The 24577-nt window shown below is 37.5% G+C and overlaps 1 protein-coding gene and 1 pseudogene across 1 annotated transcript in view; both read left to right on the forward strand.

Moving 5' to 3' along the window:
* The first annotated feature begins 1022 nt into the window (after positions 1-1022).
* Positions 1023-24577, forward strand: part of PHACTR4 (phosphatase and actin regulator 4) — a 56969-nt gene continuing 33414 nt past the window's right edge. The window contains exons 1-2 of the mRNA XM_054720809.1: positions 1023-1075; positions 17728-18026. Of these exons, the coding sequence (XP_054576784.1) occupies positions 17981-18026 (46 nt within the window). The 5' untranslated portion in view covers positions 1023-1075; positions 17728-17980. The remainder of the gene's footprint in view (positions 1076-17727; positions 18027-24577) is intronic.
* LOC103292050 (enhancer of rudimentary homolog) lies at positions 12307-13421 on the forward strand (annotated as a pseudogene).

The following is a 24577-nucleotide window of genomic DNA, read 5'->3' on the forward strand; positions in this document are numbered from 1 at the left end:
TTTGACTTTCACTTGACTGTTCATCACTCTTAGCTTTTTGTTAGCTTTTTTCAGAGCTTCAATTGAATTTAATAATAGCTATCCAATTTCATTGTCATAGTTATTGTTTCCTCTGACTTTTCACGTGCCTGATACATCTAGTCAATAGAGTATTCCCTTCCACAGATAGACAACCCTATTCATCAATGGAGAAAGTGTAAGAATTAGACCAGCACTTTGTGCCATGGATAATCTGTGTTAACACCCACCACCAGTGATGGAGTCCTCATTGCCACCTAGTCTGTGAGCAATTCAACTCCAAAACCACATCATATTTCCAATTTTCTCAGATCACATATGGCACCAACTATTAGTAGGTACTTGTTCTCTGAAAAAAACACTCTGAATTGGAGTTTAGAATTCAGACTGTTTATTAGGGAATTCCCTTGGGATCCAAACCATGAAAGAGATAGGAAGCAAGATTGGCAGATTACATCCTTCTTTTAATTAAGGGTGAAAGAGGTTGGATATCTACACTTAGTTACATTTCTTTCAAAACATTTTTTTTGCTTTATTTTCATATTTGATCATTCTAAACTTATAACTTACTAAATCATCCTTCTATTTCTAAAATAACTGCTACGTTTTTTTAGGCAAACCAATTCCTTCCTTCTAAGATATTCTCATATCCTTTCTCAGGTGTTTATGTGAGTTTGGAAGGTGTTTTTTTATAACATAAAATTTTGGTTTTTACACTCTAGTAAATTCAAGATGGGGTTTGGAAAGGAAACTTATTTGAGAAAACCGAGAATGATATATTTTAAAATAAAAATTGCCCTTCAAGTTTATATTTTTATATTATGAATCTATATTTCAACCCCTTGAAAATAAATCCCAGTTGGCAATGTTCTCAGTAAGTTGTACATTTCTATGATGTTCCAGTTTTAAATTATAATCACTGATACTAAACTGGGTTTATTTTTTAAAAAAGCATGATGGATTTTATGTTTTAAATATATTATTTACTATTTTCTCTTTTTAGAAACTATACCCTACCTCCCTAAACTGGTTAATAGTGGCATGGAAGATCCATTGGGTGAGTATCATCCACATTTTTTAAAAATTTATGTTTATTGTTGTATTATAGATGTCTCCCCTTTTTTCCTCCCCATTGACCCCCTTTCTCCTTCCCCCGCCCCCTCTCCCCAGGTCTTCACCACACTATTATCTGTGTCCATGGGTTATGCATATACAGTATATGCCTATAAGTTCCCCGGTTAATTTCTCCCACCCACCCCCGCCTTCCCTCTGAGGTTCGTCAGTCTGTTCCATGCTTCTATGTCTCTGGATCTATTTTGTTCATTAGTTTATTTTGTTCATTAGATTCCACAGATGAGTAAGATCATGTGATACTTGTCTTTCTCTGACTGACTTATTTCACTTAACATAATATTCCCCAAGTCCCTCCATGCTGTCTCAGAGGGTAAGAAATCCTTTTTTTTTTTTTTACAGCTGTATAGTATTCCATGGTATAAATGTACCGCATCTTTTTTATCGACTCATCTATTGATGGGCACCTAGGCTGTTTCTAGATCTTAGCTATTGTAAATTGTGCTGCTATGAACATAGGGGTGCATATATTCTTTCTCATTGGTGTTTCGGGTTTCTTAGAATATATTCCTAAAAGTGGGATCACTATATCAAATGGGAGTTCCATTTTTAGTTTTTGAGGAAACTCCATACTGTTCTCCACAGTGGCTGCACCAGTCTACATTCCCACCAGCAGTGCACGAGGGTTCCCTTTTCTCCACATCCTCGCCAGCACTTGTCATTTGTTGATGTGTTGAGGATAGCCATTCTGACAGGTGTGAAGTGATACCTCATTGTCGTTTTAATTTGCATCTCTCTGACAATTAGTGACTTGAAGCATTTTTTCACATGTCTCTTGGCCATCTGTATGTCCACTTTGGAGAAGTGTCTATTTAAGTTCTTTGCCCAGTTTTTAATTGGATTGTTTGTCTTCCTTTGTTAAGACATGAGTACCTTATATATTTTGGAAATTAACCCCTTATTAGATGTATCATTGGTAAATATATTTTACCAAATGGGGAAAAAAAATGCCAGTGTAACTTGAAGAAATATAGTAAAAATGTTACCAAGTTTACGTTCTTGTCATGTCCAGTTACCACAGATGACTGTGGTTAGTTGGCACTTTGACCTACTTGTACAAGTAATCAGATAGCTCAGATTAATAGCCAGGCTTTGAGAAGACTTCTTCTTCTTCTTTTTTAGAGAGAGAGGAAGTGGGGAGGAGAGAGAGAAACAATGATCAGTTCCACCCCATACATTGCCTCTGATCAGGGATGAAACCTGCAACCTAGGTATATGCCCTGAAGGGGAATCAAATCCACAACCTTTGGTGTATGGGATGGTGCTACAGATAACTGAACCACTTGGTTCGGTGAGAAGACTGTTCTTGAAAATCTTACAAAATCAGAATTTCTCCTTTGATTTTTTAAAAAATATTTTTTATTGACTTAAGAGAGGAAGGGAGAAGGGGAGAGAGATAGAAACATCAGTGATGAGAGAGAATCATAGATTAGCCTCCTGTACGCCCCCTACTGGGGATCAAGCCTGCAACCGGGCATGTGCCCTGACCTCTTGGTTCATAGTTCGATGATCAACCACTGAACCACCATGGATGGGCTCCTTTGATTTTAATGATCCTAAGTGGCTTCTGTAGGATCTTGGCTTTTTTTCCCCCTGAAGAGAGGGTACTTACATCTAGTTCATCAGTGAAATCCTTATATTGAACACCAGAGGGCAGTCAGTACTTTATTCATAAATTTATAGTTTCATTACCAAGTTAATTCCTTTTTTTTTTCTTAATAATACATTTGTGGTTTTCTTAAAATATAATATATTTTTATTGATTTCAGAGAGGAAGGAAGAGGGAGAGAGAGATAGAAACATCTAAGATGAGAGAGAATCATGGATTGCCTGCCTCCTGCAAGTCCCCCACTGGGGATTGAGCCCACAACCTGGGCATATGCCCTTGACCGGAATCGAACCTGGGACCTTTCAGTTCGCAGGCTGACGCTCTATCCACTGAGCCAAACCAGCTAGGGCCCAAGTTACTAGTAATTCTTGAGAGGATTATTTATGAACAATTTAACTTAGTAAATCGAGTTGATTGTAGTTGTCTGGTGACAAATCCTAAAGAACATGTCTATATGGCCAGTAAGAGTAACATACAATAACTCCAGAGGTTTTTACTGGAAATTTATTTTTCTCTCTGACCTTCTACATCACCTAACTCAAGCATAACTTAAATTTAATTTAATGTAAGTAATTAAATTTATCATTAAGCTAGTTAAATTTAACTTAAATTAACTATAACTTAAATTTATTAGAGAATAACATAGTGAGAGTTGCTATGGAAGTTAAAGTTGGCCAGTAGTCAATTGAAACATAAATTGAAATATGCTTTTGATCACTAATATGAGAAAAAATTTGTCTTCTGTGCTAGTGAGAAGATTTTTCCTCTAAAACTTTAAATCTTGGAATTAGTAAATTAACATTTACATTCATTTGCGGATTTTAGAAAAAATGGAAATGATTCATAGTTCCATATTTAACAGCCAGTCTCATTCTCTGTTTCCTCCATTCCTTCTTCAAATGTTATACTGATTTTTTTCTTAGTTGCTTACAAAACATACATATGATAAGAATTTGGTTTACGGAGTTATAGTCCACTCCATGCCATTTGACAAAGTAAAGATTCTGAATGTAAAATGAGTTTTGTTTCTAAGAAGATGGAGTCTGTATAATGTGGGTGAGAATTTTGTTAAGTTGGTTTAGCTAACAATTATGTAGATGTATTGAAAAAGAATTATGTTTTCTATTCTAAAAATGAAATGAGGGATTTTTATCCATCAAGTTCTAGTGGGACTGACCTATGGCCTCTAGGACCTTTCCTACATGGACAAATGTTTACACATTTTATTTATAGTTTAAAATCCATTAATTTTGTTAGTATTAACATTTGTAAATACCATTACTGATCTCATTGGAAAAGTCTTTAAATCTTGAAGAGCAGTCAAGCTCACTCTAGTGGATATGTTTTCCAAATTTTAAATTTTCTCTAGAAAGCTTGACTTAATATCACTGACAATGCATACTATCAGGTTTTGTTTTGTTTTTATTCTATTTTGAGAAAATGTCTGTCAAATATCTAAGCATGAATAACAATTTGTCATTCAATCCTTCCTTTGAAAATGGCATCTTATGAAAAAACTGGCTAGCTCAGCTTGCAACGCAATCATGCTAGTGCCTTTTCTGAAGGTAACCATTGCACTTAAGTATATACTTTATGCATACTTATCATTTCATCACACATAATAAAAGACATGTACCAAAGGGTTGAGAGTTATTAAAACTAATAATTTTTATATTTTTATCAAGGACATTCTTAAAGCTGGCGTTATTTATAACTTTAATTATACTAGAGGCCCGGTGCACGAAATTTGTGCACGGGGGCGGGGGCGGTTCCTTCAGCCTGGCCTGCACCCTCTCCAATCTGGGACCCCTCGGGGGATGTCCGACTGCTAGTTTAGGGGCATTAACTCCAGCCATTAGGAAAATCACACAGAATGTCCTTGACATACAAACAGTGCGGTTTTATGAGTTGTTTTAATAATAATGGCCATTCCTTTAAATAATATCTGCTTACATACAATACAGCTGGTACTATGCGAATTCAGAATGTTAATATCACAAAATCATAGAAGGTTGTAGTGGAAATAACCTTGAATTATCTAGTCCAAACTTTTATAAATATTAGAATTCCCTTTTCAAAGATTTTGAATGCTTTGAAAGCCTAAGAAGCTTAACCAACTTTTGAGGCAACCCATTTTCTGTGAAAGGCCTGGGGGACTCTGGCGACAGGCAAGCAGTGTGGCCCCCCGGGACTGGGGGACTCTGGCAGGGCTGAGGGGACTGGGCGCCGCCATCTTTGTGATGGCACGATGGTCAATTTGCATATTCCCTCTTTATTAGATAGGATAGTGGTGACGAATATGAGGCCCATTACAATTTGGTGGTACTGCCTTGATTTTCTTAGGGTACCAGCAGTTTTGCACACCATTGCTTTTGGATCATCAGTGCAAATGTCAACACAGTGAAAAAGGCAAACAATTCTTTAGTATTATTAAGTATATAGTTGTACCTCTTGGACTCCCAAAAGGATCTCAGGGATCCCCAGGGATTGATGGACCATACTTACTTCAGCTTCCTGAGGTTCATAGAGTTTCTTCTGTGAAAATCATGAGCAAAGTCAAGACTTAGTCCTGGAAATTGTATTGAGTAGGACCAGGCTTCTGACAACTTCATTGAGTTTCTGTAGTTCCCTCCCTTCTACAGAAGTGAACACTGTTGGGCATTTGGCAGAAATACGGTCCGAGGGAGTGAGTTCTGTGGTACTTCTTAAATTGAGTGTGACCTACCCACAGCTGTAGGATAAAGAACACTGCTGTGGAGTGAAATGAGTGTTCTAAGCTCTTTAGGCAAGTGAGTATTTTGAGAAGAAATTCACCAGTATGTAGTCAAGACAAGTTGTGGGCCAGGCTCACCCGGACATTATGTTCTTACCTTTGAGAAGAGGATAGATGGCAACAGAGATCTTGGTGCTGACAGCCCTGAGTGAGACGGCTCCCGTCTGGATTGGTGCCCGCTATGTGTGGCACACAGCTGTCATCCTAAAATATTCCTAGTTACCTGGCGACTGCTTCTCTCCTGTTTCTCCTCTTTCGTTTCCTAAAATCTTATGTCTTCCTCTTTCTTTCTAAATTTTTTCCCTTTATTGATTTTCAGAGAGAGGAAGGGAGAAGGATAGAGAGATGAAACATCGATGATGAGAGAGAATCATTGATCGGCTGCCTCCTGCATGCCCCCTACTGGGAATCCCACCCTAAACCAGCATGTATTCTGACTGGAAAGCCGACCATGACCTCCTGGTTCATAGGTTGATGCTCAACCACTGAGCCATGCCAGCCGGGCAAGTTTTTGTTTTTTTTTATGAAGAAGTGAGCTGTGGAAGAAGTGAGCCAGCTGGGCTGTGTGAGCTCAGGGAGGAAGTTACAGAGGCGAAGGAAGGGTCCTTAGAGCGAGAGGAAGAAAGCGAAGGTCTGCACCTTGAGGGAAGAAAGCGGGAAAGAAGGAAAGGCAGGGGTGGGGTGGGGGCGCTTGCTCAAGAGACAGGGAGGTGGCACCTGGGCAGAGGTTTTTTGATCTAGGAGAGGGTCTGTATGTATACTAAATTGCCTTCCCAAAATGTCTTAAATCTTCTGACTTCATTAAGTTTCTGTAGTACCCTTCCTTCTATAGAAGTGAACACAATTTGTTTAAAAATTTTTTTGGTATGTGTTTGATGAAATAATAATTTAATGAGTAGATTATTAATATGAATTTTAAAATAGGTTATTCATATGTGTGGTGTTCTAGAAACAGATTTACAAGGTAATTTCTCCTTTAGATTAGAATTTATATCACATAGGAAATAGGAGAAGCATTTGTTGAGGTAGAAAACAGAAGCTATATCCTAAACAAATGAAATCAATTATTTCCTTCCTGCTCTATATCTGAATTTATAAATCATTTTATATTATAAAGGGTTTTTTCCTAGCTGTTAAGGACATATGTTAAGAAGCCATGCTTGCCTTAACCAGTTTGGCTCAGTGGCTAGAGCGTCGGCCTATGGACTGAAGGGTCCCAGGTTCGATTCCGGTCAAGGGCATGTACCTTGGTTGCGGGCACATTCCCAGTGGGGGGTGTGCAGGAGGCAGCTGATCAATGTTTCTAACTCTCTATCCCTCTCCCTTCCTCTCTGTAAAAAATCAATAAAATATATTTAAAAAAAGAAGAAGAAGCCATGCTCAAAGCTAATACATGCACTTCACTTCAAAGTTTATGGGAAAAATTTTGTGATGTTATGTTGTTACCATTTGAAGCTCAAAATGTGCTAATGACGCAGTCCTTCCCTCCCTTCTCTTTAAGAATGAAGGGCAAAGTATGAACTTAATTAGTTTTGAGATCCTTAGGGTGTAGGAGATAAATGCCTCTGGAATTAAATAATGCCCAAAATGATGTTAGTTCTATTTTATTCCCTGGGTTTTCAGTAGAAATTTAATGCAGCATTGTTATGAACATATATTAAATATCTTCTGTCATAAGACTATAAACTTATGGAGGGCAAGATATGTTTTGTTGTTGTTGTTGTTGTTAATCCTCACCCGAGGAAATTTTTTCCATTGATTTATTATTTTTGGGGGGGGAGGGGCAAGTGAAAGGGAGGAAAAGAAAGAGACATTGATTGGTTACCAAGTCAGAACCAGAAGTTTTTTGTGGTTTTGTTGGTTTGTTTTTTAAGAGAAAAAAATTTTTTAAAATATATTTTTGTTGATTTCAGAGAGGAAGGGAGAGGGAGAGAGAGAGAGAAATATCAATGATGAGAGAGAATCATTGATCAGCTGCCTCCTCCACGCCCCTTACTGGGAATCAAGTCCATAACCCAGGCATGTGCCCTTGGCTGGACTCGAACCTGGAACTCTTCAGTCTGCAGGCCGACGCTCTATCCATTGAGCCAAACCAACTAGGGCTCATTTTTCTTTTTAAATCAACTCAACAAATTGGTAGTCAGCTCTTCCTTGGATTTTAGGATAGGAGGTATTCTGCAGGCTTTTGGGGCCCAGGCCTGGAAACAAGGCAAGTATGGGTACAGTGTTTAATAGCTAATTGGTACTGTTTAATTTAGGGCTTTTTCAATAAAATAAATTATTTTCACGTTGAAAACACAATCAGATTTGCATCTTGAAGGGGTGTGTGTGTGTGTGTTAATCCTCATCTGAGGATATTTTTTATTGATTTTAGAGAGAGTGAAGGGAGAGAGAGAAACATCAATTGGTTGCATCCCATACATGCCCCAACCAGGGATCAAATCCCCAACCTCGATATGTTCCCTGTCCAGGAATCGAACCTGCAGCTTTTTGGTACACAGGACTACGCTCCAACCAACTGAGCCAGGGAGCATCTTAAAAGGTTTTGTTTGGTGGCTACATTTTTACAGTTGTAGTAGCACTAATAAAGATGTGCTTTTGAGAAAAGTGAAACTAGGATTGAGCTAGTTGCTGTAGCATAGACAGGTGAGCAAAGGCACAAGCTGTCCTTATTTTCTCTCACCTCACTAGACTGTTTTCCTAGATTGTTGTTTTGCACTGTTACAGTTTTAAAAACAAGATTTAGTAAGGGAGCCCTAACCGGTTTGGCTCAGTGGATAGGGCATCAGTCTGCGGACTGAAGGGTCCCGGGTTCGATTCTGGTCAAGGGCATGTACCTTGGTTGCGGGCACATCCCCAGTAGGAGGTGTGCAGGAGGCAGCTGATCGATGTTTCTCTCTCATCGCTGTTTCTCTCTATCCCTCTCCCTTCCTCTCTGTAAAAAAATCAATAAAATATATATATTTTTAAAAGATTTAGGAAGGTATATATAATCCAAAACATTATCTCTCTTTGAACTTAGAAATTGTATACATAACTTTTTTTTTTTTCCTGTGCTTATCTCCTAGGTGTGAAAGACTGAGGTTTTGAGGGAAGGGAATGGTACAAAAAGAGATGGATATTTCCTATTGGAAAACAAATAATAAGGTGCATTTAAATTACTGGCTAAAGCAGGTTTGCTAGAAATACCCTTCACGTAGTAATTCTTTTGCAGGAATTACTTTGGCTCATAGTGTAACCAGGTGTTAAGTACTGAGAATTTTTATTTGGTAGAAGATGGTTATATCCTCCTGCACATATGTTAGAAATTCCTGAATAATGTTTACAAACATGGCTGTCATCAGACATTTCTTGTATTCTCACTGGATATGTGGCTGAGTGTTGGTAATATTTATATTCCTTTCTCAGTCACTTAATGTGAAATTAAGGGCCAGATGAGTTTCAAAGAGTTATGAAAGAGAGAGGAGGAAGGAGAGAAGTGGCTAATAGTCATCTCTCTGAGTCACCTGCAATGAATGCCACTTTCCTGGGAACATTACTTGATTTCTGACTTGTTAGTTTCTACACATCATTGATACCTTCTGGTTCCTTAATAGAGGCCAATTGCATGAATGTCTTGTGATTTTATAAAGCATGTTTTCCTTTAAGGTAAGACTATTCAGTCACTTTCATTGTAACTACATAAAATCTACCTTCAGCTCATGAAAAAGTACAATTTGGAGTAGAAAGAGTATTATTAAATGAGTGGCCAGTAAGATGGAGGTTGTTTGGTTGATAACAAATGGATATAATTTTCAGTAGTTCTGTAAATTGAAATAAAACCATTATTTTTCCTTAGACTTTGAGTTGTTATTAATAGTCAACAACTTTAACTGAGAATAGAAAAAGAAGTAGTGGCTCAGTTACTAAAGAAAGAGTACAAAAAAGAAAGACCCGGCTGAACCAAACTTTAAATTCTCAATAAATTCTGGCCTTTCCTTTTAAACAAAAAGAAAGAGTATAAATAGATCACCAGTTTGTACTGAATAAATGGAAACTTTTTTTTTTAACCATCAAGATTCCTTCAGAGTATACTGCCTTTAGTAGTTGATATTTAGTAGTTGGTGCCATGGAAATAGATACCACATGCTGATGAAACGTGGAGTTGGTGCTTTGAAATACTGTTTTCTTATTACCGAAAGACTTCCGTGTGCTTTAAAACCCCTTTAGGTTCAGCGTGTCCAATAGGACGTTTGCAGTAATGGAAATATTCTACATCTGCACTGTCCAGGGTGGCAGTTGAGCACCTGAAATGTCGCTAGCACAACTGAGAAACTGAATTACACATTGGCTTTAATAGAAACATATTAAATATTAATGTAAATAATCATATGTAGCTAGTGATCATAGTATTGGACAGTATTGACCATCGTATAAACATCTTTAAATAGTTGAGAACTGAGCAGCACATTTGATAACTATGTCATTAAAATATATTATAGTGTGATTAATACTTACCTTTAGTACATTTGGAAATGTTGCTTTTTATTTTGTATCGGTTAAAACTGAAGGAACTGCCCTGACCGGTTTGGCTCAGTGGATAGAGCATCGGCCTGCAGACTGAAGTGTCCCAGGTTCGATTCCGGTCAAGGGCATGTACCTTGGTTGCGGGCACATCCCCAGTGGGGAGTGTGCAGGAAGCAGCTGATCAATGATTCTCTCTCATTGATGTTTCTAACTCTCTATCCTTCTCCCTTCCTCTCTGTAAAGATCAATAAAATATATTTTAAAAAAAACAACACAAAACACAAAAACTGAAGGAACTGCCCTGGCTGGTGTGGCTCAGTTGACTGGGTGTTAGCCTGTGCACCAGAGAGTTGCCGGTTTGATTCCCAGTCAGTGCACATGCCCAGGTTGCAGGCTTGATCCCAGGTTGGGGATGTGCAAGAAGCAGCCTACTGATATCCGATGTTTCTCTCTCTCTCTCTAAAAATCAATAAAAATATTTTAATATGTTCTTTTAAATATATTTTTTATTGATTTCAGAGAGGAAGGGAGAGAGAGAGAAACATCAACGATGAGAGATAATCATTGATTGGCTGCCTCCTGCATGCCCCCTACTGGGGATAGAGCCCAGGCATGCGCCCTTGACTGGAATCGAACTCAGGACCCTTCTGTCTTAATATGTGTTTGTTTGTTTTTTATTTTCAGAGAGAGGAAGGAAGAGGGAGAGAGGGATATAAACATCAATGATGAGAAAGAATCACTGATAGGCTGCCTCCTGCACATCACCTACTGGGGATCCAATGAGCCCGCAACCTGAGCATATGCCCTGACCAGGAATCAAATCGTGACCTCCTGGTTCATGGGTTGAGTGAGGTTCAACCACTGAGCCACACCAGCAGGGCAATAAAAAAATATTTTTAAAAAACAACTGAAAGAACCTGACCCCTAGCTGGTTTGGCTCCGTGGTTGGAGTGTCAGCCCAAGGAATGAAGGGTCCCGGGTTTGATTCTCAGTTGCAGGCTCGATCCCCGGCCGGGTCAGGGCACATGCGGGAGGCAACCAATTGATGTGTCTCTCTCACATTGTTTCTCTTTCTCTGTCTCTCCCTGTCCCTTACACTCTGTTTAAAAATCAATGGAAAAAAGATCATCGGGTGAGGATTTAAAAAAGGGGGAAAAAAGACCTGCAGTAAACAACAAATTCCTCAATTAACTTTCTCTGTCATCTTCCAATGAGGCCCTTCTGCACACACAGTTTAATACATAGCATTCTCTCTCTCGGCCCACCCTACCTCCCTTTCCTGAATGATTTTTTTCTATAGCACTTACCACCATCTAACATACTAGAAAGAAGGCATGGGAACCAGAGTTACAGTATTTGATATAGAATAGGAGGCTGGTGTATTTGTTTGTTTCCTGCATCCAGTGAGCTAGCCACAGAAAGAAACCAGTGTTATTTGGGATAAGTGAATGAATATCTGGTGATACCACTGGCCCTGCACCAACCTTAACCTGCTCTGTCTCTTTCAGGCTAGTTCACATGAAGTACAGTGCTTTCTGCTGAGTATCTTGAACCTAAAAGTAGTGATTATATGAGGTTTTATGTAACTCAAGCATGTCAAACTCACGGCCCACAATGAATATTTTTGCAGCCCAGCCCATATAATGGTATATAAAAACTGTTTTAATAAAATTTTTGTAACTTAATTTTTACAATATCCTGTTACACATAATTATTAATAACGAACTACAATGTTCGCTAATGACTGATTACTATAATTGTGTTGCATTCCTTTCCCTTACGCACTTTATGCGCAGGCGCACCATTTCTCTCCACTAATACTAGCAGTGAATATTTTAGCAGCCGATTGCCACCTCATTAGTCTTGTACTGACTTGTTTGGTGTGCGCAACAGGAAATATTTCGCTTTCAGAGAACAAGGAAAATAGGTTTATTTGTGTTTATGCTTATTGATTTGTGCAGTTATTCAGTGTCTGGTAAGTTAATGTCCAAGGAAAAATACTAATTTTTATTAAAATGTTCTATTATTTTATGTTAACAATTACTCTTTTCTTTCAGCCCTTTGTGTTCAGCATGTCTCTATCGAAATAAACCTACATTTCTATGAAAATTGAAGCTTTTGTTTTTTTGTGGCCCACATAAACTTAAACCTTGTCTATTTGGCCCGTGTTAGCCTTTGCGTTTGACATGCTTGATGTAAATATTCACCTGACAAATTTGTCTCCTTTGAAAGCTACTATTTGCAAAACAGTAAATTCTCAAAAACGATCATGAACATGCCATTTTCCCCCACAAAAGTGAGATCTCACAGCAATCTCAGAGTTGTTTGGAATGAATGATGGAATTAGTCCATGGTCTCTAGATTGCCTCCAGCCTCCATCTGTAGCACTTTTCACCTTAATTGTCTTTTGTTACTAGATTCTCTTAGTAAAGCTTAAAATCGAAGAGTGCTGTTTCTTCTCTTCTACTCAAGGTTAATAAATACTTGCCGCATGTCCACTATGCATTAAGTTATGCTAAGAGAGTTTAAGGATAAATGCATCATGGTCCCTGCCCAGGAGATGTTTCTAGCCCACTAGAAAAGTCTGAAGATCACTGTAATTCAGGGTACAGTGTCCAACCAGTACAATCAGTCATGACTAGCTCTTTACCTCTGCAGTCGTATCTCTTGATGCTTGTTCCTTTTTCTCATCTCTGTCATCCCTTCTGTGACTGACTCTTTCAGTTTAGATCTTACTTCTTTCAAAATATTTTCTCTGATCTCTCAAAGTTATAGGCATCCACATCCCAGTATGTGTTTGCGTAGTGCCTAAGTACTCATCAGACTCTATTGTAGATCCTATTTACTTGGATTCTAAGGACAAAACTGTTGTTTTTAGCACCAACACATTGCTGAGCACATAACCAGTGATCAGTAAATCTTTATTGGGATTCTGCTCGAGTGACTAAGGAAAGGCTTATAATAATGGAAGCATCCTCTCGCGGGGGGGTTGGCTGTTGGTAGCGTTGTGGTTAAGCTCGTGTGTGGCGGTGTGGCGGCGGCTGCAGGGGAAGAGTTTGGTGCGGTGTCTCACACCATTTTGCTGGTACAGCCTACCAAGAGAGCAGAAAGCAGAACTTATGCTGACTATGGATCAGTGAATGAATGCATGGAAAGCGTTTGTAAAATGTATGAAGAACATCTGAAGAGAAGAGAATGAATCCTAACAGCCCCTCTATCACATATGATATCAGCCAGTTGTTAGATTTTATTGATGGTCTGGCAGACCTCAGCTGTCTTGTTTACCGAGCTGGTACCCAGACATACCAGCCTTACAACAAAGATTGGATTAAAGAGAAGATCTACGTGCTCCTTCGTCGATAGGCCCAGTTGGCCGGGAAATAGTTGTGTTGGAAGCATTTGGGGGTTGGGGGTGGGCTTGGAGCACAGGTGTGTACAGCTATCTGTAGTGGAAGTTTGTATTATAGTAACCCTGTTTCCCCTTTGGTACACTCTAGCCAGGATTGGCTGTGTTAGATGAAATGTGAGGATCTTGTTCAATCTGAACTCCCGACACCTCCTTTCTCTCTCTCTTTCCCTCTCTCTTTCTCTCTCTCTCTTTTTACTTAAACATTGTTATGATGACTTAGAAGGAAGTTTTTCTTTGTCAGTTAATGTTGATTCCAATCCTTTATATCTGTTTTATAACATTCACTGTACTAACCCTTCTTCAAGTTGGATCGGGGGTAGTGACAGTTTAATTATGTGCTAAGATAAAGTCTAGTGAAAAACAAATAAATGTTCTTTATTTGTTAAAATAAAGGAAGGAAAGCAGGAAGGAAGGAAGCAAAATTTGAGCCAGTTCTTAAAGGATTAGTAGGTGTTTCCTAGATGGATCTGGGAAAGAAATTTCAGGCCAAGGGAACAATTTCTACAAATAGATGAGACCTGAAGAGTTTACAAATGACTAGCAAGGCTTTCTGATTTCCACATGAATTTTTAGACACAGGTTATTAGTTGTAGGATATCTCCTAAACTATCCAGAGCCAACTAGATTAGATTAAAGTTAGATCATGGGGTACAGAATAGGAAACTGCTCCTTCCCCCAATTATAAATGCAAAAGTTGAAAATTAGTTTCTTACTTGAATATGAACCTGTGTGACCTTTTAACAATTTCTGTTGGTCAACCTTTCCTAGAGGAAAGTCACTTTTCCCAAACCTCCCACTAGAGCTCACCTCCTTGAGACATCTCATGCCATAAGAAAATAGTATACTGAATTAAACCGAGAGAGGTGTGATTAAAATAGCTAAAAGCTTACTCTTCTAGGTAATCCAGTTTATATTGGTACTTTAGCATAAAGCACATTTAAATGAAAATACTCTCCTGATTGATCTTGTAAACTGTTTACTGAAAATATAAAGCATGTTTTTATGTTAGATTATGAAATGCTTGCCAACAGAAAGTTTGAAGTTGTAAATGTCACTGAAGGTTCTGCGTGCTCAGCTCTTTGCAGGTTACATGCAGTGTTTACAAATAGTTTTTAATAACATGAGGCTCTGGTTAGAGGGCTTCAAGTGCTGTCTTAATCTAAGCTATACTTAAATTTCTTTACCTGTTAACCTTTATTTGTATAAGGCCTGCTTGCTCTTTCCCGAAATAAAGTAGGAAGAGATTCATATTTTTTTATCTATCTCTTCCATTCCTTGAAGCAATGAGTTGTGGAGGAAAAGTACTCTAAAAAGAGTATCTTTTATTGGATGACAATTAAGAATAGTATATAACGCATGGGAAACGAGAATGAATTCAGGGCTTTGTTAAGTTTTAAAGCCATCAATGGGCCAGTATCTTCCCCTCTCTCTGCTTGTCTGTTTTTCCAGTTGGCACAAAGTTAATATTGTTGGTCAAGGAACATTTATTGGCATGGTTACACAGGCAACAGAATTAGCAGTTTTGAGAAAAATCTTGTTGTAAAATATGGACTTCCTTGGGAAATGAATATATCTTCAAGAAGTAAATATTTCCTTGACCACTTATACAAGAGCTGGAGTGAGTCCAGGAGTTAGAATCAAGAGACTTGTGTTTTAGCCCTGGCTATAAGCAAGGCATTTAACCTCTTTGACCATCAATTTTCTTTTTCATAAGGAGTGGGAGATTGAGCCAAATGACCACTAAGAATCTTGTCATTCTTTTAAGTTTTATTGCCACCTTCACAATAACTTAAAATCAATCTCGAGCCAACCCAAGATGGACAATTAAATTTGGTGGGTGGTAAACAGCAGCTATACCAAGATCCATAAATCTATCTGTTCTACTCTTGTGTGATCCTGTTAACATACATTTTACAATGCTCTTTCTGGAGTGTGTGTGTGTATGTGTGTGTGTGTGTGTGTAATTTACCTGATTTCAACTTATTGACGGTAATGTTTTTGTCTGGACTGTTCATCTGCTTGATGTTCCCGTACACCATCCCTGATGGTGTTCACACTTCCCCCTTGGCCTGTGTCTTCCAATTTGCTCTTTGGATTCATGATGCAGAAATGTCATCTTCCGTTTCTGACTAACCTCTTGGTAATGACTAAGTTTTTTGTCATGTACTATTATCTGGCTGCTCTTGACCTGGCCTCTCCTTTCTTGTTTTGTTTTGTTTTGTTTTTTTGCTGTAAGAACTGTGATGATTATTGCTTGCATTTATTGGGGGCTTTTCATGTGCCAGGGACATTACAAAGGGCTTTTTAAAAAACATTATTTTTATTGATTTCAGAGAGGAAGGGAGAGGGAGAGAGAGATAGAAACATCAATGATGAGAATCATTGATAGGCTGCCTCCTGCATGCCCCCCACTGGGGATCCAGCCCGCAACCCAGGCATGTGCCCTTGACTGGCATCGAACCTGGGACCCTCCAGTCTGTAGGCCGATGCTCTATCCACTGAGCCAAATCAGCCAGGGCTCAAAGGGCTTTTTTAAAATGTTCATGTCATTTCATCCCTATAACTGCCCTGTACTGTTTAGTATTATATTGCCCATTTTACAAATTAGAAAACAGGCTCAGAGAGGTATGAAATAACTTGCCTAGTGTTACCACCAAGTAATAGATTTGAAATTAAAATTTCATTTGCCTCCAAAGCTCATCCTCTTAAACAATGTGCTGTATGATCTTCATGATGACTGTGGTGATAGCCATAATATTTTAAGTACCTACTGGGTACTGGCAATTTATTTGCTCCCTTCTGCCTCCCCCATTTTACAGTAGTAGAAACTGCTATTGCATATGTTACACTTTTAGGCTAATAAATATAAGTGCCAGAGTTAGAAGGTATTAGAAATTCTTACATTGCAACATTCTTTCAATTTATTTGTCCTTTTACTCTCTTTCCTATTTTAATGGTCAATATCATGTTTTTCTGACTACTATCAGTATTAACAATTAAATGTTGCCTGAGTATTTCTTCACTTTGTTTCTTTACTGATGCCTTAGCATTGTCATTTTCTTATTTGCTACCTTTGCTTTTTTTTCTTTCTTTTCTTTTCTTCTGTATCAAAGCAGATAATGGGGTTAAGACAATGGGGGTGGGGGAGAGAAGCTACCTAAGAAAAGGCAAAAGGAAAGCCCAGGTATAGAAATCTTCCTGTGATCTCAGTTTGGAGAACAAGGATTTAAACTAAAAGCTCCGTGTTTGGGGTAGCTGTTATTTGTTGAAGGAATATTAGGGCTTCGGCACTTAAAAAGTTGGTGACATAAGACACAGGATTTGACCTTACTAGCTTTAGTTTTCTTGTCTGATAATAGAGTAAATCCTATATTCTTCACAACACATGGTTAGTTGTGATGATGAAATAACCTACGTAAAACTCCTTAATATAATGCTCAAATTGTTAGTTCCCCATTTTATCTTGAAGTGTTAGTGAAATAATCCAGAGCATGTGGCCAAACACTGGTAAGTTTGTGTTATGTGTGGCTTTTTTACATTTAGAAAATTTAGTGTTAGTATACACAGGCATGTATGTAAATAAAAATTCATCATGTTGTATTCTTAATGCTGCCTATATGTAAATTGTATCAATGAAAATGAAGTATCAGTATGTAAACTGGACTTTTGGTTGCTGCATGTGGTTAGCTGATATGTCCATGTATTATATTCAAAATGTGGGACTACTCCTTTGTATTCCCCAAGATCAAATATGGTTATTGAGCTGTGGCAAAAAAGACAAATATTGTATAATACCTTCCAAATATTTATATCAAGTTTACTATCTTAGTAAGCAAAGTGTTCAGAAACATTTCTTTTCATTTTTAGAAAAAGTATACTCAATCCTAAAATAACATTCCTAATGTTATTAATCCCCAGTATGTAGATCTCTTTCTGATTTGGATATGTCACTCAGAGGTAGAAATACAATTTTAGAGCAAGCAGGGAAATGTGAGAACAGTCTGGTACTTTTTGGTCAAGCCTGTATCTAAAACATGCCTTTGAATGGACGTCTGCTCCCATTAGCCTGCTATGCAAAACCCTGATGGTTTTCTGTGTGATTGAATTTGTAGGTTCTTTGGTAGGCGCTTGCGTAAGCTCCCTTTCTTCTGTCTTAAGTCAGGAGAGCAGGAACCAAGCTCAGTATCAGGAAAAGTGGGTGTGGACGTTTAGGGCTTGCCGCTCAGCAGCTAGAATGTGGTTGGCAGTCTCCTCCCCTTCCTGCACTTCTGCTCTTCACAGTGTGCGCCCTGGAATGACAGGCATTCCTGTGAAGAGAGCCAGCGTGAAGACGTTTTTATAGGAGCCTCCAGTGCCCAGGCCGGGATACGGGGAGAGAAACGCCGGCAGATTGACCTCATGCCACTTCCTGATGTTTGGCAGTGACACTGAGAGAGGAGTGCGCGTCCCCTCCTTATGTGGATTTATCTTTTAAGGAAAGTTCGCTTTGGTCCCGGACAGTTTGTTGTCGTGAGATACATCAGACAATATAATCATGGGCCAAGCTGATGTCTCCAGACCGGTAAATCCAGATGCAATTGGTGAGTAATAAAAGGCAAAGAAATAAAATCTTGACAGACAAGGCAGATCTACAGGTGAAGTTGAATATTTTAAAGGGATTTGAACGTAAGGAATTTGATGCTTATAACTTTGGACATTTATAACTGTGTGAAGAATAAATGAAAACATATCAGTTATTTTTCACTTAGTTGTATTAATCTACCACACATAGTTTTGTTTTACTTGGTCCCTTTGGAGTTCTTTTATATATATATAATATTGCTAGGAAACCATCTGTTAATTTCTTGACTTTGCAGAAGATAAGTGCTACAGAAACTCATATTTAGAATTCAGTGGTGTTTTACTAGTATTTTACAGGGCGTGGGCAATTGATAGATATATATGATGTAGAACTAGACCTGTTGACTTCTATAAACAGGACCATTTTAAAGAGTTGATTTAATTTTTTAGACTGATTTATACAATTTCCAAATAAGTCTCAGGCTTTTTCCATTGTGCTGGTGTTTCCATTTCTCATGAGACAATACTTTGGTATAAATATTTCTGAAGTCAGTACTTTACATTTGAAGCGTTATTATCTCAGAGGTAGCTAGAGATCAGGCTGATAATTGTGAGTGTAGCTCAGAGTTTCAAAGCTTTTAAGTGAAGTGGAAGTCCATTGTTACTGAAGACTTATTTTTCCAAACTTCTGAGGTTTTGTATAAGATGAAGATAGAAAGGAGGGAAAAATAATTTTAAATGGATGTTCATTAAACGGTTGTTAACATTAATCTATTTTTTTAAAAGATGTATACTTTTTTTTTTTTTTTTTACACTTAGGAAGCAGCAGAAAACATGTTTAGTCCTAGGCTGCCTTTTTTTTTCCTTCAAAAATGAAAAATGTGGGTGACTTTAAAGAAAAGTATAAAAGAGTGGAAACACAGGTTAACACTCCCAAATGTCTCATGATTTAATGTGATTTAGTTTCTAAAGGTAAGTTTTCTCCTGAGAACTTGCCAGATGAAATTCCTACAAAGTATTTTTCATGTTTTACTGAATCTGAGGCACATGGATTGCAAAGTGAGTCATTTAGCAATAGATTTTTAACACTGATGTCAGGACTTGACTCACTTTACCTTCCTTGATCACCAGGGCTAGGTCCATATCAATTCACTAACTCAAAAAAAAGTTTTATAAATAGAGAAAGTTGTAGAAAAGAATATAAAGGACCCTCTGGGGCCACTACCCAGCTTTAGAAATGAAATCTAAAACAGAGATATGTCCCACTCTATCTTACCCCTTGTTCTGTGTCCACATTCACTTATGATGACATTTTGAGCCTTTGCTCTCAGAGGTAACCACTCTCCAGAATTTGGTGATAATAGGCCCAGCCGTTGTGGCTCAGTTATTGAGCATCAACCTGTGAACCAGGAGGTCATGGTTTGATTCCTGGTCAGGGCATATGCCCTGGTTATGGACTCAATCCCCAGTGCGGGATGTACAGGAGGCAACCGATCAATGATTCTCTCTCATCGTTGATGTTTCTATTTCTCCCTCTCCCTTCCTCTCTGAAATCAATAAAAATATATTTTTTTAAAAAAAGAATTTGGTGAGAATAGTTTTGGGCCACTAAATTCTCTTGTGGTTTCAAAGATTAGTTCTTTATTAACAAGTATAATAAGGACCTAAATAATGCTAGGCATTTATTTATGAGATGGAAATGAGAATCTTTGAAAAGTAAGAAATGGGTAAGCAGGTATAACTTAATGATGGGTGGTGATATTTATGACGAAAGCCCATCTAACATCTATATACTACACAAAAAAATTCATTTGAGTAGATAAAGTTTGATATTTCTTATACTTCTAAAGAAAAATGAGAATCAAATTCATAAATTTTTCTAACTGCCAAGTATCCCTAATAAGAGACTTCTTCTAAAGAAGAAATAGAAATCACTCAAGTATCTAACAAACATCTTTATATTCTCTCTAGATTTAACTTGGGGGATTTTATTTCCTATTACCTAGATAATTTCTAAGTGACTATAAGCTATTTTCATGGACAGACTCTGTTTATATTATTTAGAATTTAGGATGTACTAGTATTCTATTCGAGCAAATCAGGATTGGGTCATGAAGGTTTAACATTGACAACTTCGGGGACTTATACCATTGTTTTAAAGGCTTGTACCAAACATAACAATTTTTAATGAAATTAAAAAAGCATTTCAATGGGTAAGGAGTCTGAAAAGTCTTATCAGATTCTTTGAAAGGATGCATGTCCAAAGTAAATTAAGACATAAATGATTTGTTTATGTTTCTAGGCCTGTAATATGGTAATAAGTTTTGAACTTTAAAATTGATAGTACTAGTTTTGGGCAAACCAAGTGATGTAAAATAAGTTACTGAATATATTGAATTGATTTATTATTTTTAAGGCACTGTGAATATAATAGTAAACCATGTATAGGTATAACTCATATCTAGTTGAGAATTTAAAAAATTAAATTCAAAATATTAATAAATTTGTTTAAGATAAACATATTTTTTTCTAAGTTAGTTGACTCCCTTGACTTATGATGGATATCCAGAGCTATTAACCAAGAGGAGTCTGCTTTCACACAAATAACATTTGTCTGAGACTAATATGCAAATTTATGAGCTGTTATGTCAATACCCAACTAAAGTTTTTATCATAGAATCTTTTTTTTCTTTTTCTTTCTAACTCTTTGAGTTGTAGGGTTAGGTAATCCATAGAATCTTTTTAACAACTGGTGAACTAATTGAGTATTTGACTGCTGAGTAGGAATTTATGCTGTAGTGTTTATTTAAGGAAATAAGTAGTCATCCTCAGAGTTCATATTTTAAAAATTATCCTTAAGTGAAATATGTCTATAGGAGAAAGTCTGTAGATTTACTCAGATAAAACTTTCAGCCCAGCCAGCGAGGCTCAGTGGTTGAGCGTTGACCTATGAACCAGGAGGTCACGGTTCGATTCTGGTCAGGGTATATGCCTGGGTTGCAGGCTCAATCCCCATTGTGGGGCGTGCAGGAGGCAACGATCAATGATTCTCTCATTGATGTTTCTCTCTTCCTCTCCCTTTCTCACTGAAATCAATAAAAGTGTATTTTTTAAAACTTTCAAATAATGCTTCGTAGTTCTCGATCAACATAAAAGCTGTTTCTGTGTTTACTAGAATTCTTTACTTTGTATCATATTAAAACAGCCAGTGCACATGTTCTTAAATTAGGCACAAGGCCAAAGAATTTTAATAACCTCTCCCCAGCCATTTAGTCTAGAACTTTCCTTCTCTTTGCCTTCCATTTCCTATCTCTAGCTTTTTTCTTCTTTTTTGACTCTTCACATACCTTTTATTAATTAATTAGCCTCTTTTTTTCTGCTTTTCTTTTACATAGGAATTTATTGTTTTAAAAGATACTGTATTATAGTATTTCCACTTACTTACATTCTTTTTTCCATTGTCACTTGATTCATTTTGCTCTGAAATCTGTACATGATAATGGGAGTAGTTCTGGGGATGCTGATTTCAAAATGTGTCATTCATTTGAGGCAAAATTAGTAAGGAGACTGCTGGATGAATAACAATATTAACATAGGAATAAATAGTAGATGGGTTAATTAAAAATAAACTTCATAGGACTTTAAAGAAAAACACTTGGCATTATTTAGTCATCAGAGGTATTGGAGACCTATCTCATATCTATATAGGTCTAACAATAAATGCTTTCTTCTAAGAAAGAAGGAACCGGCATACTTTCCGCATAGAATCCAGGAATGAGGAGGAAGCGATAGTATAGGAGTCTGTCGTGGACTCCTTATAGAATTTTCTGTTTTTCGAATGTGGAATACCAATAAAAAATTATTGTCCGCTCTTTCTGCCCCATTGGACTTTCTGAATAATCTATTTCACAAGAATGTATCCTTTTTCTTGCAAGTAAAACTTTGGAAAGTTTAAGGGTTTTTTTGGTTTTATTTTGTTTTGTTTTTAATGAGAGAATATATTATATTCTAGCACCTCACTACAAATACTTATTCTTGCCCTGGCCAATGTGGCCCAGTTGGTTGGGGTGTCATCCTGTACACCAAAAAGTGGTGGGTTCAATTCCCAGTCAAGGCACATACCCAGGTTTCAGGTTCAATCCCAAGTGGGGGCTCGTGCAGGAGGCAACCCATTGATGTTTCTCTCTCCCTCTCTTTTTCTTCCTCTCTCTCTAAAATCAATTTAAAAAGAAAAAAAACAAAACGCCTTACTATTAACTTGGAATTTTTATCAAAAAAGTATATATCTCGCCCTAGCTTGATTTGCTCAGTGGATAGAGCGTTGGCTTGCAGACTGAAGGGTCCCAGGTTCGATTTCAGTCAAGGGTACATGCCCTGGTTGCAGGCTCAATCCCTAGTAGGGTGTGTGTAGGAGGCAGCCAGTCAGTGATTCTCTCTCATCATTGATGTTTCTGTCACACTCTCCCTCTCCCTTTCTCTCTGGAATCAATTTAAAAAAAAATTTTTTTTTTAAGTGTATATATCAAGTTGCCAAGGGTAAAGCAGCATCACTTCTTGATGCAATTATGGTCAGAAAACTGTTTCCCCAGAGTTTGAATCTCAGGACTAATTGTACCTGCAAGAACATTACATAGAACGATCTTCTCCCTGACTATCAATTCTGTTTCCCAAAGGTCAGAACCATGCAGTACTTCCAAGGAGAGTTATGGGCCTGCTCTAGACAAAGCCTGCTTTGTTCATTAGTGACAGCTTTTGCTTTAATTCTATTGCAGTTTTCTAAAACAGTTCTTTAAATCCAATAATAATCTTTTTTTAGAAGGCATAAGTGAGTAAGTACAGTAATGTAAGTACTGTAAATGTTCTCCATTTACAAAGTTCTGATGTTGTTAAAAAGCTTGTGTGTAAAAGCAGGATCTGTTACAAGCTAGATGGGCAGAAAAGATAAATAAACAGACAAACTATTGGATTATAAATAGAAGGAAACACAATATATGTAAGTCAAATCATTATGCTGTACACCTTAAACTTAAAAAAAAGAAATTGGCACCCCTTGATAATGTAGTAAGTATCTTGTTGCAAAAAAAACTATAGATTTTTAAATTTTGGGCAAATAACTGATTACAATAAAAGTTTTATGGGTAAAATGGGACTATATACACTTTAAATCTAGATATTTTTTTAAACCCAATAAGGAATAAGAAATAGAGGTAGAACTAAGACTCAATAATTTTGTTGCTTATCACCAAACCTGGTGACAGGGAGAAGGTAGTGAAGGCTATGTTGAAAAGTAAGTTTTCTATTGACTCCAATTGCCTGTACCTTACCTTGCCTTCCAACATGGTTGATTAAGAATTGGTTGTAATATGGATTCTAAAATGAGCACTATTCTTTGACCTAGGGTTTATTGTTGAACTCTGTTTTATCCCTTATCTCTAGAAGGTAAAGTAGGTATAATAATGTATCTATAGCAAATAATTAATGATAACTTTATTGATGAAAAATGCTAAGTAAATTTTAATAATACTACACATTTATTTTAAAATCACCCTAGAAATTCACCTGGAACAACTAAAACTAAAAAACTTGAATTAAATGTTGGCCATAAAAACTTGGGAGTTGAAGAAAGAAACTACTAAAACTCTGCATAATACATCATATAGAAACAAGCCTATGAAATGTGAGGTGCTAAACTTGAATGAGGGAGTGAAGTATTCTAAATACCAGGGCATAGTTTCAGGGCATTACTCAAACTGGAAACTCCAAACTCTGATTTGATTAGTTATCTTCCTCTCCCAACAACCGCCCCCTCCAGAAAACATCAAGACCTCCAACTCTGACTTGCTTTCCTAGTTGCCTGCAGCTGCATGACTCAAAGAAAAAGGTGTTTTCTTTGGAACACACAATCATAAAACTAAAGCCAGCATCCTACACCCTGTTTTCTGTCAAACAAAAGGAAACTTGGAGGGAAACTACCTTGTGTTGGCTCTCACGGAAAGAATGGGGTCATAAAGCCATTTTAAACTTCATAATTAGTTTAAACAGAAATAATGGAATATCCAAATGTGACTCCAAGCCTGTATTTCTTGTCAAATTGGAAATGGGAGGGAGATGGTCATAAAATCAGAAGTATTGAGAACAAGTGGTTGATGTACAAATTTGCTTAAGAACCGTTTCAAATTCACATCTCTCTCCTTATGAGTATACTAGAGGCCCAGTGCACTAATTCATGCATGGGTGGGGGGTGGCCAGGAGGAGGGGCCGCACGAGGGCTCCAGGGCATGTCCAGCCCATCTCACTCAGTCCGGATAGGCCGAACCCCAGCAGCAAGCTAACCTACCGGTCAGAGTATCTGCCCCTGGTGGTCAGTGCATGTCATAGCAAGCGGTTGAGCGGCCTTAGCATATCATTAGCATATTACGCTTTGATTGGTTGAACTGACAACCAGACACTTAGCATATTAGGCTTTTATTATATAGGATAACAAATCTGAGGTATAATTGTATCAAAAATAAAAAAAGAGGGATGATTTTAGGTACATGAATATACTTTTTGTTGTATAATTTATTTACTT

This window comes from Eptesicus fuscus, chromosome 9 (genome assembly GCF_027574615.1).
Source record: "Eptesicus fuscus isolate TK198812 chromosome 9, DD_ASM_mEF_20220401, whole genome shotgun sequence".
Classification (NCBI taxonomy): domain Eukaryota; kingdom Metazoa; phylum Chordata; class Mammalia; order Chiroptera; family Vespertilionidae; genus Eptesicus; species Eptesicus fuscus.